General features: G+C 42.8%; 1 protein-coding gene across 1 annotated transcript in view; it reads right to left on the reverse strand.

The window, feature by feature from the left end:
- Positions 1-10353: 10353 nt before the first annotated feature.
- Positions 10354-24132, reverse strand: part of LOC143328878 (contactin-associated protein-like 4) — an 88350-nt gene continuing 74571 nt past the window's right edge. The window contains exons 20-24 of the mRNA XM_076744300.1: positions 22265-22398; positions 18847-18934; positions 15903-16121; positions 14377-14448; positions 10354-13554 (exon numbers count right to left, since the gene is read on the reverse strand). Coding sequence (XP_076600415.1) covers positions 13358-13554; positions 14377-14448; positions 15903-16121; positions 18847-18934; positions 22265-22398 — 710 coding nt within the window. The 3' untranslated portion in view covers positions 10354-13357. The remainder of the gene's footprint in view (positions 13555-14376; positions 14449-15902; positions 16122-18846; positions 18935-22264; positions 22399-24132) is intronic.

The following is a 24132-nucleotide window of genomic DNA, read 5'->3' on the forward strand; positions in this document are numbered from 1 at the left end:
ACTGCGCTCTGACCTTGTGCCATAAGCAGCATCGCTGTGCTGTGACAGGGACACAGAGTCGTAACGGCACAGAGCTGTGGACGAGCTTCAACACCCGCTCCGACTGGCTCAATATGGACGAGTGGAAATATGGATCCAGGTGGGATCTGAAGATGGATGTGATCACAGCTCTGATTACAAACTGTAAGAGTTAATGAGATGGAGCAGGGACTACAGCGTTGACTCGATGATGAAAACACACACAGAGAGGGTTTAATGTGGCGCAGTCTGTTTGTGGTTGACTATGAGAAATCTGGTATGTAAAAACTGTGACAGTGAGGAAGCTGAAACACATCAGAACAGATGTTTTACATCCTGATGCACTGATGAAATGATGAAAAACATGACAATGGATTTATGATCATACGTTTGTCAGATACTCTCATAGATGCTTATTTCGGTTACTAAGAGACCATCCATGAGGGGATGCACTAGACCGCCTGCCTGCTGCCTCTGAGACTGCTTCTGGCTGGAGCCTGGCCATTTAGTGACTGCATTCATCAACAGCACTGCACATTACGAGTGATTTGCACATGGGCATGATCGAAATGCTTCCTGTTTACATATCAATCCATCCCACCGAGGTGTCCTTATTGCAGTATGTGTGCAGTCAGTTGCTGTCATTTGTTTGGGAAAATGGACGTTGATGCAAATTGCATTTTTCTGCTTTGCAAAAGAAAAAAAAAAGAAAAAAAAAAGAGAAAGTTTTTCACTCCATCTGAAAATAATCATACCGCACAGCGATGGGATGGTGGTCAATTTAAACTTTCAGTTTTGAGGCCACCTTTCCAAAATGAAAAAGTGATGCTCAAGTCTAACTTCAATGCTGTAAACTGTCTCCTCTGTGTGTATTTTTGACAACATTGACAAATAATACAACAAACCACAGTCCTTGTAAAAGTATAAAAACCTGCACATGTGGTATTTGTTGCAAATTGTGCAATAAGAGGTCAAATCAATGCGGGACCTCATGATAAGCGACAATGTTTCTATCAAAGCATATAGAGGCTTATAGAAGTGGAATGAAATGGTTGATATTCCAAACAATAAAGCCCACAATTACCAAGAAACCTGTTGCCGACCAGTCCAAACTCTGGCATATTACCATTCATTGCTTTGGCAAAGATGATGGACTCCTGAGCTATGTATTTATTAGCATTTATCACAAGCCATTTGACAGATGTATCATGGTGTCTTACGCTAAGTCCCTCAAATTTCCATGTAAATATTGTGGATCTTTAACCTCAAACAAACAGGTCCCATCTCACTTTCTTTTGAGAAAAATTGGGCGCAGTTGGGCGAATTTCCAGCCTGTAATATGATACAACAAACGTGCTCCTTCTATCGATGCCATGTGTTTTCAGGCTGTTGCAAAGCAAGCCCGTCTCTGCCTTTCCTATTTCATCACACTGTCTGTCATGCTTCTAAAATGTCCTTTTAGTGTCACTGAAGTGAGACTGCATGTCCTCAGAAGAACACAGTGTGTGCTCTCACTGTAGGCAGAGTCCACACCCTCTTTGAACCCTGTTAGCTCATGTTGTGTCGGGGCGTCTCCACAGAGAGAGGCACCAAGGCACCATATCTCATTTTCTCTCTGTTAATAGTTCATCACAGATCTCATTTAATCTGCGTACAGAACAACGTGTAATTCACTGAGTTTCTCTTAAAATAAGGGATGTAATCTTAGAAGAACACCATCAACGACGTCATGAAAAAACCTCCTGCACCTCTGGAGTCTCTTCAACCACAGATAAAATCCTTGGGTCTGATAAGAACTTTTGACTGATGCTACATAATGAAATGGTTTGTCTTTGATGAAAAGGTCCACATTTCTTCTGCATGTGGTTCCTGCAAACCAGGAAGTGGTGAAGAGGGGTTGTGTAATTCCTCCGTATAAGTGTTTTCCACGCACCACATCAGTACAAACACCAAAAGATGAAGTAGATAAACACAAACTAAAGCATTACGTATGAGAAAAATAGCCGATAAAATTTCATATACAAGTTTCAGCTTGTTTTGCCAAATGATATTGTTTCCTCACGGCTTGTTAGCAAATGTTCTGCCGCTCTGCACCAGTCCACAGCTGGGCGTGGACGTCTGTTATACGTAACCTACACGATGGGAAAAGCTCTCCAAAAGCGTCATGTTGAGAAAACCAAAATCTCCTGAAGCTGAAATTGAATTTCATCCATCACTTTCACAACCCCCTCGGCAGCAGCCCGCTGCTGGTGATTCTCGTTGTGATTGGCGTCTTTGTGCATTAGACATGGCGTTCTCTTTGTCGAAAGATTGACAATCAGCAGCTGACAACAAGTGACTGACACTGTCGCCATATTTGGTTTGGGGCAAACAGACACTCGCAACGACGTGACGTCCATTCAGCTCAACGTTTTCTTTACACATGCTGTATGTACCCTGCTGAGATGGAATGCTTTCTAAAACCCTCATTTCAACAGGGCCAAATCTGCCCAGTGGGGAAATTAAACTGTAGCTGTCAGCTCCACCTCAGCTGAGCTGCTCTCTGTGCGAACACACAGAACAGCAGAGAAAACCTCATCTCAGTTTAAATAGGTCCATTTGCAAATACATTATTCATGTTTCCCCTGTAAACATTAATATATTTTTACCTGCTGCTATGTTTAATTCATTACTCGGAGACATTCTCTTGCCTCCAAACTGGGTGAATAAATTGCAAGATATGCTGTGTGATATTTCTCAGAGGCTGTTGTGTCCACTCCGACGGCATGTCCCGGATGGTGCTAATGATTCCCCCAGCACCAAAATCGGCCTTAGTTTAGCAGTAAATGTTTCTCTAGGGGTTACCAAATTGGAACGAATAGCAGGTGCTACAAGTGTCAGTTGGTCGCAAAACTGTAATTATTTTCCCCGGAATGACATTACAGCAACTGTCTGGCACTTTCTGAATGTGCAACTTTTTTGCTGCACTTTTCTGTTCACTGTTGCAACAATTTGCAATCCAGTGTTTCACAAGATGCAACGGGGAGAAAAGGTGTTTCCATATTGATTTTTAATTCCTAAAAATGCTGAGATGATATTGCACATGTCCACACAAAAAAGAAATATAAGATGTATTCCAGTCAGGAAAAGGCTGTGAACTAAATCTGTGCTCAAATTTACAGAGCAGCTTCCTAAAAATGTCTTTACTGCCAGCACTGTTTCTGCAAAGCTGTTAATTCATCGATTTGATAATATACAATAAAATAAGTCTCAATTCAGAGCACAAAGTCTCTCTGTGTTTTATCTCCACTAAACAGACATAGCATATTGATCGGCATTCAAGCATCATGCAGAAAAACTGCGGATTAAAAGCGGCGACGGCCGAAAAAGTCGACAACAGAGCAAGAAACAAACAAGCTGGAAAAAAACTAAGCCAGAAAAAAACAAGAGGGTGGGTAAAAAATAAGAGTAAATTGCAGATGGAAAGGCAGAGAGAATGGGAAGAAGGAGCCCGCTGAGCTGAAAATAGCTTCATTGCGTCTGTGCGTGAGGTAACAACAAAATACGACTCCAGTGTAAATGTCAGGATGTAGGTGTGTGTAATTGGAGAGGAGCAGTCGGGTAAATGAGACACTTTAGCGAGCGACTGCCTGAAGACACCGATGACAGCGGAGCACCTCGGAGAAGATCTCCAGAGAAATGAGAGCTTTAAGTGCATGATTCAAATCAGAAGTCTCAGATGAGTTTTTAAAATCAGATTGTTCTTACTAATGAAACTCCCAGCGGCAAGCGTCGGCACAGAGAGCGTGGGCTATTTTGTCTTGTTAGCTCTATCAACAAATCCCATGAAAATACAAAAAACAACAATGAAGTTATCTGACAAGTATTCGTCTTGATACCACATAGACCTCAGCGCCTCCTCGCAGCGTAACTCCACCACTGTTCAAAAACTAAGAAATGCATCGGAGTCAGACTGTTGCATTCGATATATTCCACCAGCAACATGAACTTCAGCACCGTATAGGAAAATTAGCATTAAATGTAGCCCTACTCTAGGCTGTACTCTAAACTTTGCACAGTAATCGAAATGGCTTTTGGTTGAAGCTTGCTGTCAGGATGCCTCTCATGGTCAGGCTGTGAGAGGCACACAAGAGCATCAAGATGCCTCAAAGGCTTTTTGTCTCAAATGCTTTGGTACTGGAAGGTTAAATGCTGGTTTATGTTTAAACCGCAGTCAGACTGAGCCCATAAGAAGAGCTAAAGCAGAGCAGAACGAGGCTGATAGAAAAGATTCCTTCAACTGTTTGAACGTCAGTAAACATGAGGTGTGATCACTTTATTTATGGAGCCTGAAGATTTAATCAACAGAGCTTCGACTCCAGATGATCCACGTCTTTACTCTCTATCAGATTTAAGTGTTTGCCTGCTTATCAGAGGGATTTAAAGGAGACAGAAGATCTTAATTAATAGTCGAGGTCGTCTGGATTCAGCCGTGTCGCCCTCTTCCTCTTCCTCACACCTCTCCACCTGCCTGATAAGAGCACGCTGAGGTGAAGCTGAAAAACGTCTTTTTGGAAAATCTATTTATTATTGGACAGCGGTGCTGCGAGGTGGCTCGGCCGTGATAACTGATATGTATCAGGGTGAACGCTGACTCCTCCGTGAGGAGGCGGACAGAGAGGAGGAGCTGGAAATGTTTGGGAGGGAGAAGACGAGGATAATCCTTTAAAAGTGAGCGTCGTCTGCAGGCGGCCATGTTTAAAAAGTTGTCCTCCGCTGCTGTTATTTCTGTCACAGATTAGCTCCTTTTCTCCAGGGACTGTTATTTTCCCATTAGAGATTAGACCAGTGTTATCTCCCATTAAGAAGGAAAGGTGGGAAGAGTCAAGGTGCTCTTAAACCGAAGCTGAGACTGTAGAGCCATCTGATAAATATCCTCTGCAGACGTTCACATAAAACTTTCTCTTTCAGTTCTCATCGCCTTGTCCTGCTTTGTCTTGTCTTGTGTGTTCTCGTTTCCTCAGACGTCAGGTACCAGGTGACAGCCATCAGACACGGAGGCGTGAAGTAATTCACTGAGAACAAAGAGGGTGGAAAGACCTGTCAGACATTTGTAAGAAGCATCTTGGTAGAAACACACAGAACCTGTTTTGTTCTCGAGTCTGATTGTCTGACAGGTTTATCTTGAACTTCTTTTAGTTACTGTGCCAGACGAGACAAGACCTGGACGAGGATGAGGACTAAGCTGTTGGTTTGGCTAATGTACATGTATCAGCTAATGCTACCGTGAGGGATCTGTTTTTCAAGTCCTGACTTTCCTGTATTTCCTCATGCATTTTCTTTTCCAATCTGAAAACATGTTCCTTCAAGCCTGTAATTAAACCCCTTAATTGTTATGCCCAACCCCAACCGTCTGAATCCTGGAGCACATCATGTGTGCTTTGGCTGTTACTTGCAACAGTCAATGGATGACGAATCCTTCTTTTTTTTTTTCGATATTCATGCATCTGAACCTAAATGCGATGCTACAGGTCCATCAGAAGATGATTGCGTGTACTCTCTCACATTAGGATTGGTTCTTGACGAATACTTTCAGGGTTGCAGACATCACGTTCATCAGTGTTTATAGATTTTAATGAGCTGTTCGGTCGAGGCAGGTGCCAATCTAGCAGATGCTCTGAATTAATCAGCCCACACATGAATGAAGAGTTTGTTAGATCACTTGTTAGATAAGAGAAATGAGGATTGAAGGGGAGCGATAGTGGACTGACTCCGCTCTCTCCGTCTGTGGGCGGTTTCATAATTAGCAGGACAAACTCCGCTGTCTAATTACTCATCTGTTTGAATTCAAGCTCCACAGAGAGAGACGTCTCCACAGCCGCTCACATTATAAACTGTGGGTGGGCTGGATGACTGCCAGCAGAGATCTTTTCCCTCCAGCAGAGTGTCATGACAAAACACTGGGGGCTTCAAATCGAAGAGGAGAGAAGCTCCTCTGTTAGTCTGCTGCTGTGTAATGAGATCCTCCTTTAACTCCCCATCAGTGTCTCCCCATCTCCATCCACAATGATGACACAGCAAGTCAAATCTGAAGGAAGCAAGTTTCCAGGAGCTTTCAACCGTATCTCATGGCTTTCATGAGTGGATGGAGTTTGCTCTGGAAAACTATTATTTAGTCGCCTAAACGTAACCACAGCAGTTATAGACCAGGCAGTATTACATAAAGCGTATCAGGAAGAGCGTTCGGCCATCAGCAGTTGGTTTCCGTCATCATCTGTCTGCTCCTCTTCTCCGGCCACGTTCCATTTCATTGCCATTTTCCAGCCGTCACCTGACTGCCCATGCATCTACACACCTGTTCCCACTTCCCTCATCTCCAGTTGCCTGGCTTACCTGCCCACCTCTTCACCTGCATCTCATTTCCTCATCAGCCCAGCGCCTATTTGAGTGGCCGGCTCCTGCTCACATTCTGCCAGCTCGTCATGGTTGCTCTTTGTTTTTTGCTTTGTGTTTTTGTGTTCACGCTTCAGTTTTTCCTCGATGTTAACCCGAACTTGCACCTGCCTGTGCAAACAACCTATTTAATTTTCCTGCTCTCAGTTAACTACTAAGAAAGCTAGCCATTACATTAGCTGTCTGAGGCTAATGTGCTAATACAACATGTTAATTTAATTCTAAACTCGAACTTACTGCTGGGCTGTTACATATTTTACTTATTGCCTTTATTTTTGTGGTGTCCCTATATTTTTCTGAGTGACTTTTATTGTTATTGTACAATACTTTTGGTCTAACTCTCTTATTGTAAGTATAGTTAGGTCACTGCAGAAGGTGCACAAGCTTTATTACACCACCAGCTATGACTGACACAAGATAAGTTGAACTTTCCAGATATTAAGTTGCAGACCATATCGCCTGATCCACCTATCAATCATCTTAAAGCCTAAAAATCCTTCTCCGACTCGTCTGCTTCTGTTTGCATCTTCTCCTTTGTGGTCTTAGATTTGATAAGAGAAATCAATATGAGGAAATGGCTTTTACCCACGTTCATCTTATCAGTGCATGTAATAAAAAGAGCAAGTATCCCTGGATTTTTTGTACTTGCAGTGTGCATCTCTAACAACCCTGATGTAGTCGGAGCTGGTGGGCTGTTTGGTGCCTGCGCAAGGAGCAGTCACGCTGCAGTCTGTGAACTTTGGTTAGTGTCATCATAACCTTCTGGATGACTAAAATAGATCCAGACTGGTGGGACACTGGAAATCTGAGCGCTGACAGTGTGAGCTACTGAGTTCATGAAACTGCTTTGCCAAATGTCATTATTCAGCTCAATTACAGCATGCAACACAAACATTCAGCCAAATCACCCACTCTGTGCCAACATATTCTTATGTTTTAATTAAAATTTTTGGGACATTAGTTATTAATAAAGCTTGACTTATTTATGGACTTTACAACAGATTAAACTCAGTTGCTGTCCTAGAGGGGAGCAATAGATGTGCACAGTGTCCACACCTGCATGTCAAAAGTAATGTGATGTTATGACTGTGCAACTTGTGTGAAAGCAGCAATTATCCTGAAATGGTAATAGGTAGGTCTGTTAAACGTTGCAGAGAAAAGACACTGAAGATGCTGCAAACAGGAACCATCTGAAAGGATAGTGAGTTACGCCCCCAAATATCTGTGCACTCCAAATGAAAGAAAAGTTGGGAGAGATATTAGCACTTGAATTTAAAGAGTGTTTGGAAGATGATCTTAATCTATAAATTACCTCTAAAGGGAAAATGAGTTATACACCACATTATTAATCAGAATCATTACAGCTCCAGCAGTAGATGTTGGCAGTGTTATTCTGCTTTATTCATTGAATCATTGAATTTTCTTCTCCTACCTCAATGAATAAAAGAACAGCAGATCTTAATCTTTAAATTAGCTTCATTTTAAGCCCCATAAATGAGCATGTGCTGCAGTGAATGAGCAGGTGTCAGTCAGTATGAGTTCCTCTGTGCAGAGATGCTGTTGAGGGGATCCACCTCCTCCAGAGGGACAACAGCATCATGTGGAGAGCCGGAGACGAGTCGCTGTTCAGGATTAGATGGAGGGAAATGCATATGAAAGGAAGAGAGAGAGGCAGAGGAACACGACTTCAGGTCTTTTCCACTCTGCTTCATTACCACTAAGCCATCAACACAGCTGTTTACTGCGTTATCATCGCAGCTCTTGAGGAAGAAATAATCTCATGGAGCGAGTTAATCAGTTGGGGCCAGTGTTGTTTCTTCCAACTGAATTTAAGTGTATAAATCAGACACTCACACCTCTCGGCTTGAAAGGCGTATGTTAAAAATCTGCTACTTCTCAAATCCTGGCTCATATTACTTGGCCGAAGATGATGCTTTCATGGCTGGAAACCGAAATTTCCATTGAATCTTTCTAAATTCACTTCATCTCTGTCCATCTGCTTGTGAACTTCAACACAACACTGAATGCAATCAGTTGATGAAAGTTTCATAATCTGCATGGTGCAAATAATGAAAACTAAACCGTCTCTATGACAGCTGATCAAGGTCCATTCATAGACGGCCATGATGGCAAAAAGCCTGGAAGACATCTACAACATGAGTTAAGAATATTTTGTTGGTGGCAAAAAGGCATTTTCCATTTTTAACCACCTTCCTCAAAGTTTCAAAGTACACCCAGATTTAACATATTTAATCATGTTTAGATTAAACTGAGTGTTTGTTTGCGACGTACTGAGGATATTCATGGAAAGATGGTAGCAAACTCTCTGTGTCACTGAAGGCCAGGCTGCTTCCTTTATACAGCACAGAGGCACATTCAAAGTGTTTTACATAGACAGAGAAAAGCATTAGAATGACATTTAAAAACGATAAGCGATAAAAACCATGTGGAAAAAAAAAAAATACAGAAAATGGAACAAAATACATGAAATGAAATAAAACCAACCAGAAATAAAGTTGGAGCCGAGCGCAGTAATAAGCAGTAAGATGCCCCAAATGAAAGAAAGGAAATAAAAGTGCAGCAGAGAAACCAATCAATCAAAAGTACAGAAGAAGAGAGTTTTTCATTTAGAGTTTTAAAAGAGCGAGAGTGCGTTTGAGATCATCATCTGTGTGCAGCGGCGTCGCTCAAAGCGTTTTCATCCTGGGAGCCTTCAAGGAGATCAGAGATGTATGTTGGCCTTCGATGGAGTGATTTATAAACCAGCAGCAACATTTCAAAAACTATTCTAAGAGTAACTGGAAGCCAGTTAAAAGTTGTAAGAACCGGAGCACTGCGGTCACTCTCTTGGTTCTCATTAGACCTCTGGCTCGTCCACTCGTTCTGAGCGAGCTCAAGATGTCTGACAGCCTTTTTGGGAAGTCCAGACAGGAGACCTTTCCAGTAATCCACCCTGCTGGAAATGAAGCCAGAACGAGCGTCTCTAAGTCTTCTCTGGACATGAGACCTCTCACTCTTGGTCTTGCTCATTTAGTACCACCAGTTTCACTTCCTCTATAGTACGTTACCACTGGTCAGTAATTTGGCGGCCCCCTGCTATAAACCTCGTGCCCCCCGTGGATATCTGTTCTAGCGCTGACACTGCCAGAGCATGAAATGAATTAACTTTAATGTCCCGTTTACTTGAAAATAGACTCATGGCGTAGTGCAAAACCCTCAGCTGGTTCAGGGAGATGAGAGTTGGGATAGTTAAACAGGGAGGCTTCATTTAATGGGAAGAAATGCATGTTTCACACGAACCAATCATTTCCAGATTATGTTCAAGAATTGAATCATTCATCAGGAATGTTTTGGTCGACAGTGATCAGATACTTGGAGGGTCCTCTTGAGGCTCAGTGGGACAATCAGTAGGCTACGTATGATATGTAGTGAGACTCCTGACCAGGAGACCCCAGGCGGTGAGGGGGGACGGACACGCCTCCTCCACCCTCATCCTTAACACTGGAGCACCCCAGGGCTGTGTTTTAAGACCCCTGCTTTCCTCCACGCACACACACGACTGTTAAGCCACTTTCAACTCCAACACCATCAAGTTTGCTGTCAGAACAACAACCTACTCCTCTGGCTCTGGGAGGAAGCAGGGAAGGAAGTACGCCCCCCGAAATATAAACGAGGGCGGCAGAGGGCGGACAGCTTCAAAGTCCTCGGTGTCCACATCACTGAGGGCCTGATGTGGGTGCTGCATACTGACTCAGTGGTGAGAAAGTCGAGGCAGAGACTGTTTCACCTGAGACGCTTGAAGAGCTTCTGTGAATCCTGAACATACTGTAGCTGCACAGAGTGTGTTTGTATATTTTTGGATTCAAATCCATCAAATGAAATGAAATTCATTCTCAATCTCTGGAAAAAAAAAACAACTTTATTTTCATCAAACAGGATTTTGTCTGTAACCAAACAACCAGAATATGGTTAAAATCTTCTTTTTCTATGGCATGTCACTCAAACTCACTGACATCACTGTTATTCACCAATCACCATACTAAGTACCATTACGTTACTACAGTTACACTGAGAACCATTCAGCTTCACTACAGACCTCGCCAGGAAATAACCAATATCAGCAAAACCTGATGGCTCAAATTTAATGCCAAACATGATTTCAGGTGTACAGGTGCACATATGCAAGTTTAAACTGACACCATTGAGAGACAGGGGGACTCACAGTAACGCTGCTGACTGCCCAGTTTTCTTCTTCATGTCATGGAAGATCTAATCAACCGAGACGCACTTTTTGTCCTCTGCATGACAACGTTAATGGTTCATTAGCTGAATTTGTTGTCACTCATCCCCTTTGTAGGACAGAAATTTGCTGACCTGCTGCACTGTGACCTGTGTAGACATGATTATGTCTTCAGGTTTAAAGTTAGGAGTGACGCAGCAGAGATGCACTGGCAGCTACTTGTTAACGCCAGTGACAGAAACACTGCAGTTAACGATGCCTGCAATAAGCTGTTCACTTGTTGTGGGGTGAAAAATCCACAAATAAATAAAAATTTAAAAACAACTTTTGTCATTAAAATGCCATGTGTGTTCTGGGGTCTTTGCAGAGAGACCAACAGCTGCTGTCGATCCTCTTTCTGCTTCTCACCTCCCTCAATCAGCAGCGCTCTGCACACATGGAGGGATCTGCTTCATTTACAGTGTTAATATCAGAATAGCTGTTTTCATTACATCCGCGCCTGCTTGACTCAGTCTCTCGGATTATCTTCTTGTCTCATTCTGATCATCTCCCTGCTTTCCATCGAGTCACAGTCCACCTGTTGTTGGAGCAGATTAGCATTTCAGAAACACATTAAGTGTCTCTGCGCGCAGTGAACGAGGTGACAGACAGCCGCGGCGTCGCAGAGTCTGCGCTGCTGTCAGAGTTAAAAGCTTTACTGTTCAGAGACATTTAGAGAGCTGGGAGAGGAAGCTCCCAGCAGGAGGCATTCAGCAGGGAGGAGAAAACTTTAAGTGGGGGTTGAAAGAAAAAAGCAAAGTGAACAAGATGTGAAGGAGAGCCGCTCTTGTGATAGAAGCGATCAAAGTTCATGGATGAGGTTGGGGTTCCTGCCAAAGCCTCCTTGTTTAGGAAAGAAAGAAGAGTATCCTGAAAGCCTGTATCAGTCCACCATTACCCTCACAATGGCTCAGACGTCTCAGACCTTCACTGCACGAAGCATTCACATACAAAAGCTCTAATAAATGAATCCGGACGACACACTAGGCACCTAGTCTCAGCATGTGTTTGAACCATGGGAGTCACACTTTCTGTGGAGAAACTGCTCGACTTCCTCTCATGAAAATTTGGAAAAGCCTTTTCAGGCTGCATTACATAAGAGGCCACTCTGATAAGCTTCACATAAACCTTCTGTAGCTGCAGCTTTAATGAAACTTTTGGTGGTGATGTGTGCGGGGTAAAGGTTAATTAACAGACTCACAGCTTTCTTACTGAGAATTTTGTTAGCTTCAAGCAACATTTTCAAGAGTCTGTGGACCCTGCTTGGCTTGTAGATTTGTTTGATTGTGTGTGTGACTGATCATTGGATAAGTCATTTATCTCTTTATCTGTTTATAAGCTCATGTTCTTTATATTCCTAAAGACATTCATTAAATTATTTTTGATGTTATTTATGGTGGCTTTTTTTTCAGTAATAACCTTTCAATTCATTTACATTCTGTAATTACCTTTCTTTAAATCAGCTGGTGGCGGAGTCCGCCTTTCCCGCCATGGATTCAAACTGCCTCCCTACGCTTACCTACGGTGTAAATACAACAGAGCAGCTGCTGTATCTGTTTACAGAGCAGATGCTCGAGTGTCAACATGCAATAACTGATTTTTTTTGGCCAGCGGATACAAGTTCTGATCACCTTTTAAGTCGAAACAGCTGACTTGTTAGCAAACGATTGCGTATTTACGCATCCAGCAGTGACAGAGCAACACCATAATTCATTTGGAGTCGTGTGTTTCTGGCCATCAGTGCAGTTTTCACTGTGTTTTAGCTTCTGTTTTAGGTCTTGCTGGGGGGAATCAATGGCTGGTGAGCACAGCGGAGCGTTCAGCTGGTCGCTAACTGTGTAGTAGTGTAATGTACAGTGGGTGATGAAAGCTTTTGTGCTCTCCAGCTATGGCTGAAAACGACGCTATGAGAGTGATAATACTGATAACACTGTAGCTGCTTCAAGGATTACAATATCAAATCTCAGTATATTACGACTAAGCTCATGAATTTGAAGTCGTTTTTGGAATATGGTGAAAGAAAATTCTCTCGCAAAACGTTAGAACGTGAAAGCTTAAACCTTCAAACACATGAGTTAAAAACTGCGAGGAAGTGGAAGGATGGTGGAAAGAGAAGAAAAATCAGGGGGTTTAAAACAACATCCTGCCATTTTCAAGTTCTCTCCTGTCCCTGCATACGTGCACATCACTCCCCAGGAGAAACCCAACCACAAGAGGGCAAAGCTTCACATTTTTCCCACCAATCCACCATAAAAATACGAATACCTCCATTATTTCCAACATTTCAATATGACAAAGTGACATTAGCCAGAGATTGTTACAAAGACGTGAATTAAACATTTACATTGTTTTTGAGTATTTACAGTTGAAACAAGGATATCAACACCTCATAAGTCCAACACTGTTGCCTGTTTGTATCAGCATATCCACAATTTATAGTAAAGCAACAAAAAGACAACACTGTGTGAATTGTTCTTTTTGGCCTCCACATGCTGTGGAGCCACTTCCGCCAGCAAAGTCTCTGAGTGGCTCTGAGTGCAGTTTAAAGTCCTGAGGCGTAGCAGGACGCCCCCTGTCTGCACCCTCCGCTCCAAAACCCACCAGTTCATCAGCTCATCAGACCTCCGGTTAAATGAAATACTCCTTTGGGTTTTCACCGGAGACGTTCTGGGAGTCGGCCTGGTTGTTGAAAGGGAAATCTTGGCTGTCCTCCTGTTTGACCCCCTTCACTTCCTGGTTTCGATACGTCTCTTTTCTCCGGTAGAGGAATCTGGCAGTTATCGCCAGGCCGGTCACGATCACAAAGATCACCACTGCTATGACACCTGCACGGCAGAGGAGTTTCAAGATGTAAAAGGCTGAAATTTCAGGTAATCTTTTCTTTTCAATGCTTGAAAAACCTACGAGTTACTCCAAATTCAAAGCAAAACATAAGCCTATTTTTCCCATTGCAATGTCATTCTTACTAATCTGACTTTCAAGTACATTAAACAGCATTTTAAATCTATTGAATCTATGAGGCTCTTCTGCTGTGTTGAGCACAGCTGGGAATATGAGGACAGGTTTCATTTAATTGGAATTCCAAAATACATCTGAAATCAATTCAATACCACGTCACATTATAAAGAGACCACACTTTTTATAGATAACAGCAGAAAGTTTTCCCATCAGCGAGTCATTCCTGCATAGGTTTAATTAGGTGAGCCGCCCTTTGTGCACTGAGACGCGGTCAGGCCAGTTTAATGGACAGTTGTAAATGACTTTTCTCTGTCTCTCACCTTTTCTATCTACACGATTATAGATTGAACCTTTTCAGTCTTCACTTTGAATCAATCTGTGCTGGCAGAGCAACAAAGTTTTAAATGAGTTTTAAATGGACTCTTGTCTGGCACTTTACTTTGCCCTGGAGCTCGACATCTGTACACAACTTTGTTTACTCCAGCAAAAGTGATGTGCAAGCTTTAAAACTCATCTTTGTCAAAAAGCACTCTACAAATATATTAATTATTAACATTTGATTGGTGAAAATCAGATTGACTTGCAATGATTGTGCACCAAAAACCAAAGATGCTGGTGTTATACCAGTAAAACCAGGTGAGACAGGTTCCTGTTCCAGTACAGTGTAACATGGTGAAAAGGTTCAGTACCTCCAATCAGAGCGGAGTCGGTCCTGATGGCATTGACTAAAGGTTGACCTGAACCCACTGAACCAGACTGGTCTACAGCAGAGAAAGAGAAAAGCACAGTGGTGGAGGAAGGCAGGAAGTCAGAAGGGGGAAAAGATAAGAACGAAGAAACAAAATAATAATAATAATAAACAGATCAGATCAGAAAGGGACAGACAAAACCCCGAGACAAGATCAGAACATCACCATTCAGAGCAGACAGGGAATACTGCATCAGCTCTCCAAATGCCTCTAATAAAGCATCACAAACTGGATGAGAACAAGCCCAGAGGACAGAAATCCCAAAGGAGACTTTCCCCTCTGTGGTCCAGATTAATTAAAGCATTGATCACACTGTCATCAGTCTCCAAAAAACAAGGCGGAGAGTGTGTGCGATTAATGAGCTGGAAAAGCAGCTTTCATGCGATTTCAACACACAGGAAGGAAAAGACAACAGGAGAGGCAGAAAGCGAGCTGGAACATTATGTGTCAACCATTTCTAATTTAAAGCTATCAGTCATAATTAAGCAATGTCACCAAGAGAGTACATCTTGTACGGGAAAGCGTTGCAGAGCCATTAACTACAGCAGATTTCAACATCTGCGCGAAGAAAAATGCTTTCTCGTTTCATCCTCTTTAGCTATTGTGATTTCCATGACAACTCTAAAAGCTGCACTGCAAGTCGGGGACCAATAGCGCGGCCGGATGAGCTCTTTCAGCCACGAGACTGAGGGATGACACAAAGTGCTATCAGAAGGAAAGTCTGAATGAGCGGAGCAGTGTAGCTCGTCATGCTACATAATTAGGACTTCAGGCTTGACGAGTTAAACCAAAGACGCTTTAATGACTCTCAATACGCCAAACAACACTGCACCATTGTCACTGTCGGCTGGCTGTGACTTCTTCTTTAGTGCTTAAAGACGTAGAATCTTTATCTTTTGTTATTGTCAACAAATCCGACAAAAAGCCACAGACTTAACGCTTTCAGACTTGCCTACCCAGCTCCATTCATCCATGCTGAAGGGAAGCTGCTCAGATACACAGTTCATCTCTTCCAAAGGCTCACTGATTTTCTAAACCAGCTGTGCACGGTGGCTTTTCAGAAATCAAATGAAGCAGATGTGTTTTTCATAGCTTGAAGTGGCGCAGAGGAAGAAGCTTTCTCAGGCTTTGGCTACGCAGGTGATACTTGTTAGTAGGATCGATTCATTGTTGGTGTTGATCTGTCACGAAATATGACACAAGAGAAAAATTCTGAGATATCTCCAGGATGTCATCCAGTTCTGAGCGATATCATGAGATCTGCCTTTCCTCAGTTACTTTGTCACTTCGAGGATTGACAAAATATGCAGGATCACAGCTGTTAGTTAAGTCTCTAGGCTACGAATAGACACACAATTTGATATATTACGACATTTGCTTTTGCAGAAAAGTAAGCTTCAGTATCCTCACCATCATATCAAGTTCAATATGAATTTCCAACACCGAACCAACTCCTCCCCTCTTACCTGACAGGTGGTGTGTGTTCTCTGCCGCGTAGGGATTGGCCGAAGCCGAGGAGCCGCAGTTGGACTGAAGCAGAGGTCCGGTGATGACGACGGGGCTGGTGTCCGGGTGGAGCAGAGCAGCTTTCAGAGGGCTGATGGAGTTAAAGTGGACCACCGACAGACAGCCGGTGAAGCCGAGAGACGCCAGCCTGGCCAGGTCTGGATCCAACTCATCAGACCCTGGAGAGAGAGGAATGAAAAGAAAGAGAGCTGAATATGTGTCACTGTTGGAAAACTGCATTAAGTACACAAATTACAGAATGTGAAAAGGACATTTAAACGCTTTCGTAACGTTTATCTCAGCAGGGTCCAAACATTGAACCAGTTGGTGATTGACTTCTATTTTAATCTTGGTCATCATCTCTGTAAATAACAGCAATTTCATGCAATTTGTTGTGGATTATGTGAAATAGATCTGTTTGGACTGAGACATGTTCACCGCAAGTACAAGAAACTGACTAAATACTCTACCACCTGCAGTACTTAATGCTAGAAACACTCTCTTTTCCATTCATTCAGATGGATTTTTGTCAGTTACGAGTTGAATTCGACTCTGTTCCATTAAAATACCTTATTTTTCTCATAAAGCATATGTTTCCTTGGATAGAATTGGTGCCAGTATTGCATCAGATTTAAGAAACAGATGAATTAAATTAACATTAATTTAAAAAAAGTCCAATGTACAGGTGCTTGAAGGCAGCTGTGGCCACACACTGAATGACAGCTGGTGCTGATGATCATCTACCATCTTCACATGGGAACGAAGAGAGTCGGTGAGATTTTCCACTTCCTCCACATCCTGACATCACTTCCTGTTATTTTGCAAGGGGTTTCAGCCTGAACAGGCTTCAGTGTCTTCAGTGTTTGATCGTTTTACCTGAGTCAGGATCCATAATGCTCATCGCCATCCAATCAGAAAGCCAAACACACACACTCACCAGCTTCAACAGGCTGTCAATGACTCCGGTCTGCGTCTATCACTCCTGCAGACAGATGTGCACTCCCTCTCTATCCGTTCACTTTATTGACTGAAATCCCTCCATCATTCACCTGCACCCCTGCACAGCAGCGTAAACAGCAGCTGCGAAAGCCGACATCAGCGCCGTAAACAGCTGCATCAGTGTCTGTTCAGATGACTGAGAGGTGACTGCGGCTTCACCACAACACATCTGCATGTTGATGAGAGCAGCAGGAAGCATTACCGCAGCCTGTAAGCGCCTCTCAGCCCAAACACTCGTTACTCCATCACCTCTCTCTCCCTCCCCGACTCTCTGTATTCCTTCCAGGTCCATTAGTTAGGCTGATGGATGACGGGGTGGACAGGAAACGACAGAAAATCCACTTTCCTGCTGCTTTTCTGATCCTGATCTGACTCTCTGCTTCCTCTGGTTTGACAGAGGGGAGGACCGGTCACATGCTGACATGACGGGGTTAAACCACACTGAGCTGACTGACACCATACTGCAGCTTTACATCCAACAAGACAAAAGATCCTGAGAGCGTCTGTGCTAGTTACTCCATCAGATGTGTGGTGTGTGTGTGTGCCTCACCCAAAGATTTATTTACTTTTATGAAATGTAGTTAAATTAAGATTTGTCAGATGTGGATGTTTGAAGGCCAAAACTGAAAACCAAAGTGTTTTGAAATTAACTGAAAATGAATGCAAACCATTTTTCATTTTGATCAATTTCATGCCTAAAAATACAAGTAATTACAGTTTTTGAGAGAAGCCTGAGAGAATTTAACGAAATGAAAAATGCTTGTGTGGGATCCAGTGAAAACCACGGCGATGCTGAGCACTCACACAAGAAATATGCACGTAAACAAACTGCACTAAATTAAAGTACTAAATGCTAGAAATTAAAAAAAGACAATCATTTTCTTCATTGGTTTAACTTGCTGATTTTAGCCGACTCGTGTTTCACTGTGTTTCCGTTTGAAGTGACAGAGCGGTCTTATCAGAGCGCTGTGACTGCAGCCTCCAGCCTCTCAGCCCCTCACGTTATTAACAGCTCATGTCTCAGTCCGTCTCTGATGGAGCCATGACGGAGCCAATTACTGTCTCCACCCGACTCTGTTACAGGTCCCTGTGCAGGACTACACAGCTAAATGGATAAAGAATGGCTCTAAACCAACTCGGGTTGGTGACACTTTGCAATGAAGCATCCATTAAATGGACTCCTGGTCACTTTAGGGTAGATCAATTGGCTATCGATGAATCCATCGCCGGTTGGATCGGTGGCTGATTGTTGTCATTTTATTTTCCTATTTTAATGGTCTGACGCCACAGCACGAGTTAGAGCCGCTGCTCAGCGTCGTACTGTTCAGCGAGCCCAGCAGAACAAAGAGGCCACAGAGCGGTGGTGATGTTGGAGCGGAGGAGACGCTGCGACACGAAGGTCAGAAGTTACAGTGAAGGTCAGAATGACGTGGATTTTAGGTCATATCCTGCAGCTCAATCAGGTCCAAAAAAAATGCACTTTGTTACACGTTTTAGCCTGTTTTAGTTAACTTTGCACGTTTTCTGCGACCTTTACTGCTTTCTTTTATTCACTCTCTCTTCTCATTGACAAAGATTTTAAGTTAAGACTTTTAGACATCAGACAGACACGAGACAAGAAACTGGGTTATTTAAGAACAAAGAACAAGTCACCAAATATGTTTGAATGGTAGTATTTCATCCCTCTGTATGTCCTTAACATTTATCTAACAGGGTGATCTGGATGCTGGAGAGAACATAACTAGGTCCAGGATGTGGTTCCTGCTGTGAACAAGCAGACGTCTGACAGCATCAGCATCAACTCTCCACCTGCTCACAACAACAGCCGCAGTTCAAACGAGTCGAAGTCCAAGTGCTCTTTAACTAAAACGGCCTTGTGTCTGCTTGCACCGCCTCCTCACTTACCGTGCATTTTGCCCAACACCAGCGACTTGATGGCGTTGAATTCTCCGTCAGATGTCAGATTGAAGTCCTCTCTGGCATTCTGGTCGATCTGAAACAAACAACATATTTCTCTAATTAAAATGTAGGTAAAACTTTTTTGTCAATAAAAACAGAAACTTTAAAATGACTCAGTGACTTTGACCTTCGTGCCGTTGTTTTTCGTTATCGTTCATTATTTGGAAGTCAAAAACTGTGTGATGTCTGAATTTGGAACTCCATTCGTTTATTGTTGAATTTTAGGAACAGCGTTCAGCTTTCCCTTCATGTTTCATCTCAACCGCTCAGTGGGAGACGTGAGCGACAGGGTCCATACTTTCAGTGAAAAACGTTCAGTCATCCGGGGTGAAATTCTCCACTGGAGATTATTTTAATGAGGGCTTCTCTACAGTCTCACCATGTGGCTGCGGAGAGGAAAGCCAGTTGGAGCCGAAACTGAAGCTTCACGCTGAACCTCGAGCTTTGATGTTAAATGGCCTTTAAATGCTGAAGAGGTGCTTAATTTTAATCTAAATTTAAATCACTTTTAGCCCCATCTGACTTTTTAAGTAAGAGTTTTAAATACTGATTACTTCACTGAGGTATCGCTTGACTTGAAATTTTGGTTGAAATAAGTCAGTTCTTTTTAGCTAATGACATGACATTTAGTGCTGCATGTTTCAAGCATGAAGTCTTTAAATCTGTTGCTGGACACAGCCATGCTTTGAGCTAAAATGCTAACACTAGCATGCTAATATGCTCACAGTGCTAACATGATGATGTTATGATGGTATTTTATCACGAGTCAAAGTATTTTACAGATTAAAACTTTGACCTGATGATGGATCAACAAAGTACTGATATAAAGTTAACATTAATTCACCCTGAAATCAATCTACCAAATTTGAACCAAACTTCATAGCAATCCATCCAACAGCTGTTAAGACATTTCACTACGAACCAAAAGTGTCAACATGTTGTTGGCACAACAGGAAACGTCAGGAGGACACATCCATGAAGACCCAGTCCAGTGGACTGACAGACCACTAACACCAGCATGGCTAAACACCGCAACGAGCTGCAGCTTATGTCTGTATCGATGCAGACTGCAGCCCAGCACTCAAAATAATGTGTAACAGCGAAAACAGTGTTGCATTGCACCTGAACGCACCTTAAGGAGCAGCTTAACACCGCCTGAATATTTTATAAAGTCAAATGTTCGCTGACCTCCAGTGGTTTGCAGCGATGCAGAAATGTCCTCTGGGTTGAGAGGGCAGTGAAACGCAGCGTTTCAGCCCAGATACTCTTGAAGAGTGTGGTTGAAAGTCGGTTGAATGCACATTTATTAGAACCAAATGAAGTTTCATTTTAAATATTTCTACTTTTAAAAACACATACACCTAAAAATGTCTGCAAGTAACATAAATAAAAAATAAAAACGAGTGCAGGAAGTGGTTTCATTCTTGTGCTGCTGATACTGAAAAAAAAGCTCCAGGTAAAGTTTTGTTTTTACTTTTAATTGTTATGATTTATTTTAGTTTCCACACGTCATAATGTGAGTGCTTCTCCTCTGGTGTCTGAACGGAGTGGACTAACTGGAGCATGCTGTGAGATCAACAGGAAACCCCTGGAGGACAAACACTGGACACTCTAACAGTGCGACAAACAGAGGACACAGTGTATTGGTGGCCCAGAGTGATTTAGGCTTCAGTGAGTCATTTTTCAACAGGACATTTGCTCGGGGGAGAGGGGACCATACTGTCCACTTGTGAGACTAGTATGGAGACTGTAGGCCGCCGGCCATCAGGAAACAGCCCGCCCAAACTCTCGTCGAGGTTCGCCTGACGTCCCCGGAGCACGTTGTTAACGATATAATGATTCAAAGTGATGGAAACTGGCAATATGAGATGCACCTCATATTTCAGTGGAGCCTCACAACAAGGTGAATCAGGAAGCTGCATCCATGCACGACGAGGTCACCTTGCATTTCATCTCAGATTGCTGATAATTATGAGACGTTCAGGCGGCTGGCTCCTGCTTAGATGAAGTTAACCTCATATATCATCCAATGGTGTTAACAAATAAGACATTCAGTCGAGTCAGATACGATTAAGATGCTTCATATTTCATCTGAAGCGCTTCTTAATGTGAAGTTTGTCCCTGCTGTCCTGCCGTAGCTGAGAGCATCAACACAGGACTGTAGAAAAGTGAGTGATTGTTTCCTACTTTTTACTTATTTTAATATACCCACACATGTGGTCGACCACGTGTTGATCATTAGTTCCAGTATTCTAACATTTTAGCATCTTTAGCGCCAGCAGACGACAGAAAAAAATCCAAAATTTTAATTTTTTTGGAGGGGAATTGGTCAAATTCTGACAAATTGGAGACCATCTGTCATCATAATGTTTGTTAGTTTGCATGGAGACAAAAATCTACCGACACGGTATGAATCTACCTCAAAAATATGTTAGAATACACAGCTTTCATTCGTCACCAGTGTGGCTCTTCAAGTCTGTGACCATCGACCAGCCTGGCTTTGTGCAACAAACAGCCCAGAGTGACAATAGGAAGATTTGCAATATTTCAGCCTTTGGAAAATATTGAGCATATGGAAGGAGAACCGGATTATGCTGAACGAGAGGGCGTTTTTTTTTTTTTCTTTTTTTAATCTTCTGACTGGGTGGAAATTGTTGGAATCTACTGCAACTGCCATGAAGTCAACCTGACTGCAGCTGCCATTCTCCATCCTTCATGGCGAGCCTGTTAAAGCTGGATTTTACACAGCACAGTTACTCCTGGCAGTGCATCTTCACCCTTGTGCTCGCTTGTTACTGTGTCTGCTCTCTCTGTTTTCTCCACATGTTTTTCACCAGACTGCAAGAGGGCGGTTACCATTTCTGACAAGCAAGCTGCAACAGGACGCGGTAACAACTGGTCCTTAGGGTCGTGTCTTCTTGAATGGTAAAAGCTTTTATCCAAAACTTTGCAAGGTTTTTGCCGCTCATACACGGCGGTTAGCTCCCACACAGGGTGCTGGCCTGACCATCATCCCACCGACACTGTGATGAGTGGACGACCCGCTCTACCTCCACAGCTGCCCAGAGTTTTGTTGTTGCTCTTTGTCTCAGTCCGGTTGTTAAAAATATCACAGCTTTTATTTTGAAAGTAGCACAAGGAGTCGAACAAAACGTCCCTTCAAACGCGAATCTGAATCTCCTCTCACACATTTGTGTTTACTTGCAGATGATTTTTTTTGTGCTCTCTCAAATCTTTTGTCATCTATATGCTTCCATGAATTCGAGAACAATCTCCCAAAACACGGTACTGCATATTCACACGACTGCCTGAGCCAACAGACACACAGTGTAAGCAGTGTGTGTGCGACTGTGTGTATTGTTACCTGCACAGACACACAGTCCGTCAGCCTCCTGATGGTAACGGTGTGGAGCTGTCCGTTGGCCAGGCTCCTCACTCTGCTTCTCAGCACTTCAGCCTCTCTGCTGCTGTCCAGCTTGTATCTCACCTCCAGCTTATCTTCGCACACACACACACACACACATACACACACACATACACACACACACACGCACACAGACAAAGTTTTTCCAATTTAAACTTTTTTCTCCTGATGTAAACATCTAGGTCATCCTCTCTAATCTTTACTTATCTTCTTTAAGGATGCATTTTTCACTTCAGTGATGAATCTGAATGATGAGTATCTGAGTCAATAATGCTTTCCATATTAAGAGGATTAGCAGTTAATTCCCTATCAATACCACAACTCCAAATCTAATTAATTTTACTAATATTCGGAGGATTAAGAGCAGATTTAATTAAAGCCCTGTGATGTCTTTGGGCTTTTCAGATTGAAATTACACGTTGTCCTTCAAATGCATACACATTAACATTTATTGTACTTTTCAAGTATAGAAATTAATCCCATAAAGAACATTTCATGATTATGATTATGTCCTTTTTATTACAAAGCTACGTTTACCAAGAAGGGATAATTATTCGGTGTAAGAGCTCATCCAGTTGGCTGTTGCTTCTGATAATAAATGTATGTATTCTTGCAAACAGGCCTTAAGTGATTGACAAGGATTTTCAGTGTTTTAGCTGAGGAGGTTTAACTGCAGCAGAGTGGGAAAAGAAATAAGAAATGAGCCGAACAGGAGAAAAGCTCTCAGGGATTTAATTGGACACTTCAGTATAAGTGCATTTACCTGACGACTCCAGGGCCAGCGTGAAAACCTTAATGCCCTGCTGTCCATCAGCTTTCTCTGACTCATTAACACCAAAAACAAATCCACTTACAGCTAATCTAGCAGCAAAGTGCTGATTTTATTAGACTCCTGGATGCTGAAAATGACATTTTAAATTCAAAGTGCCTCCGACTACTCTTAAAGGCCAAACTCACAACATAATTATTTAACACAGAAGTTTATAAACTACATCAGCAAGTTTTCTGCTGTTTTATTCAGCAGCACACTGACCTGCCACCCATTAGCAGCCCACCAAACTTTCATTCCCTCAGCATCACTCATCGGGCCTCGGCGATAAGACCAGTGAACACTTATTTTTCAGCCTGAGACAAAACATAATAGCCGGCCCGGCTGGACGGATTAAAAGGCAGCAGAGGCTGACGGGGAGAATCCAGAGAGAGGAAAGATCTGACAGATCCTGATAGATCTGGTAAAGCTGCAGAGCATTGCAGAGAGGAGGAGGAGGAGGAGAGAGGAAGAGGAGCGGAGGAGAGGTCGATACCAGGAGATGTCAGGAATGAGGGAGGATGAGAGGAAGAGGAGAGGAGAGGTAAGATAAGAGGCAGGGAGGAGAGAGAAGTAATTGAAAAAAGCTGAGGGAGGGAGATGAAGGAAAAGTCTTGACAAGATTTTTGATTTGAGGTTTGAAAATGTGGACAGAATAATATCAAAGAGGGGAGAGGAAGAACCGAGAAGGGAGAGACTGAGAGGATGTAATTAACGAGGAGGTGGGGTGGGGAAAGAAGGAATTTTGAAAAAAAAGGTGTTAAAGTGGGTGAAATAAGACTGCAAGTGAGAATGAGGCAAACAGGAAAAGAAGCTTATGTGCTGCTTTTCGTAAACAGCATTCAACCTCAGGTCTGAATGACCTGGAGGAGACAGAAAAAGGATGTGAGAAAGACACGAGACAGAGGGAAATGATTAGGAGAGGTGTTTAAGAAGCTTTTTAGAAAACGTGATACTCCTAATTATTGTTGTTGCCTGAGCAAAAGCCAAAGGAACTCCT

This window comes from Chaetodon auriga, chromosome 12 (assembly GCF_051107435.1).
Source record: "Chaetodon auriga isolate fChaAug3 chromosome 12, fChaAug3.hap1, whole genome shotgun sequence".
In the NCBI taxonomy this organism is placed as follows: Eukaryota; Metazoa; Chordata; class Actinopteri; order Chaetodontiformes; family Chaetodontidae; genus Chaetodon; species Chaetodon auriga.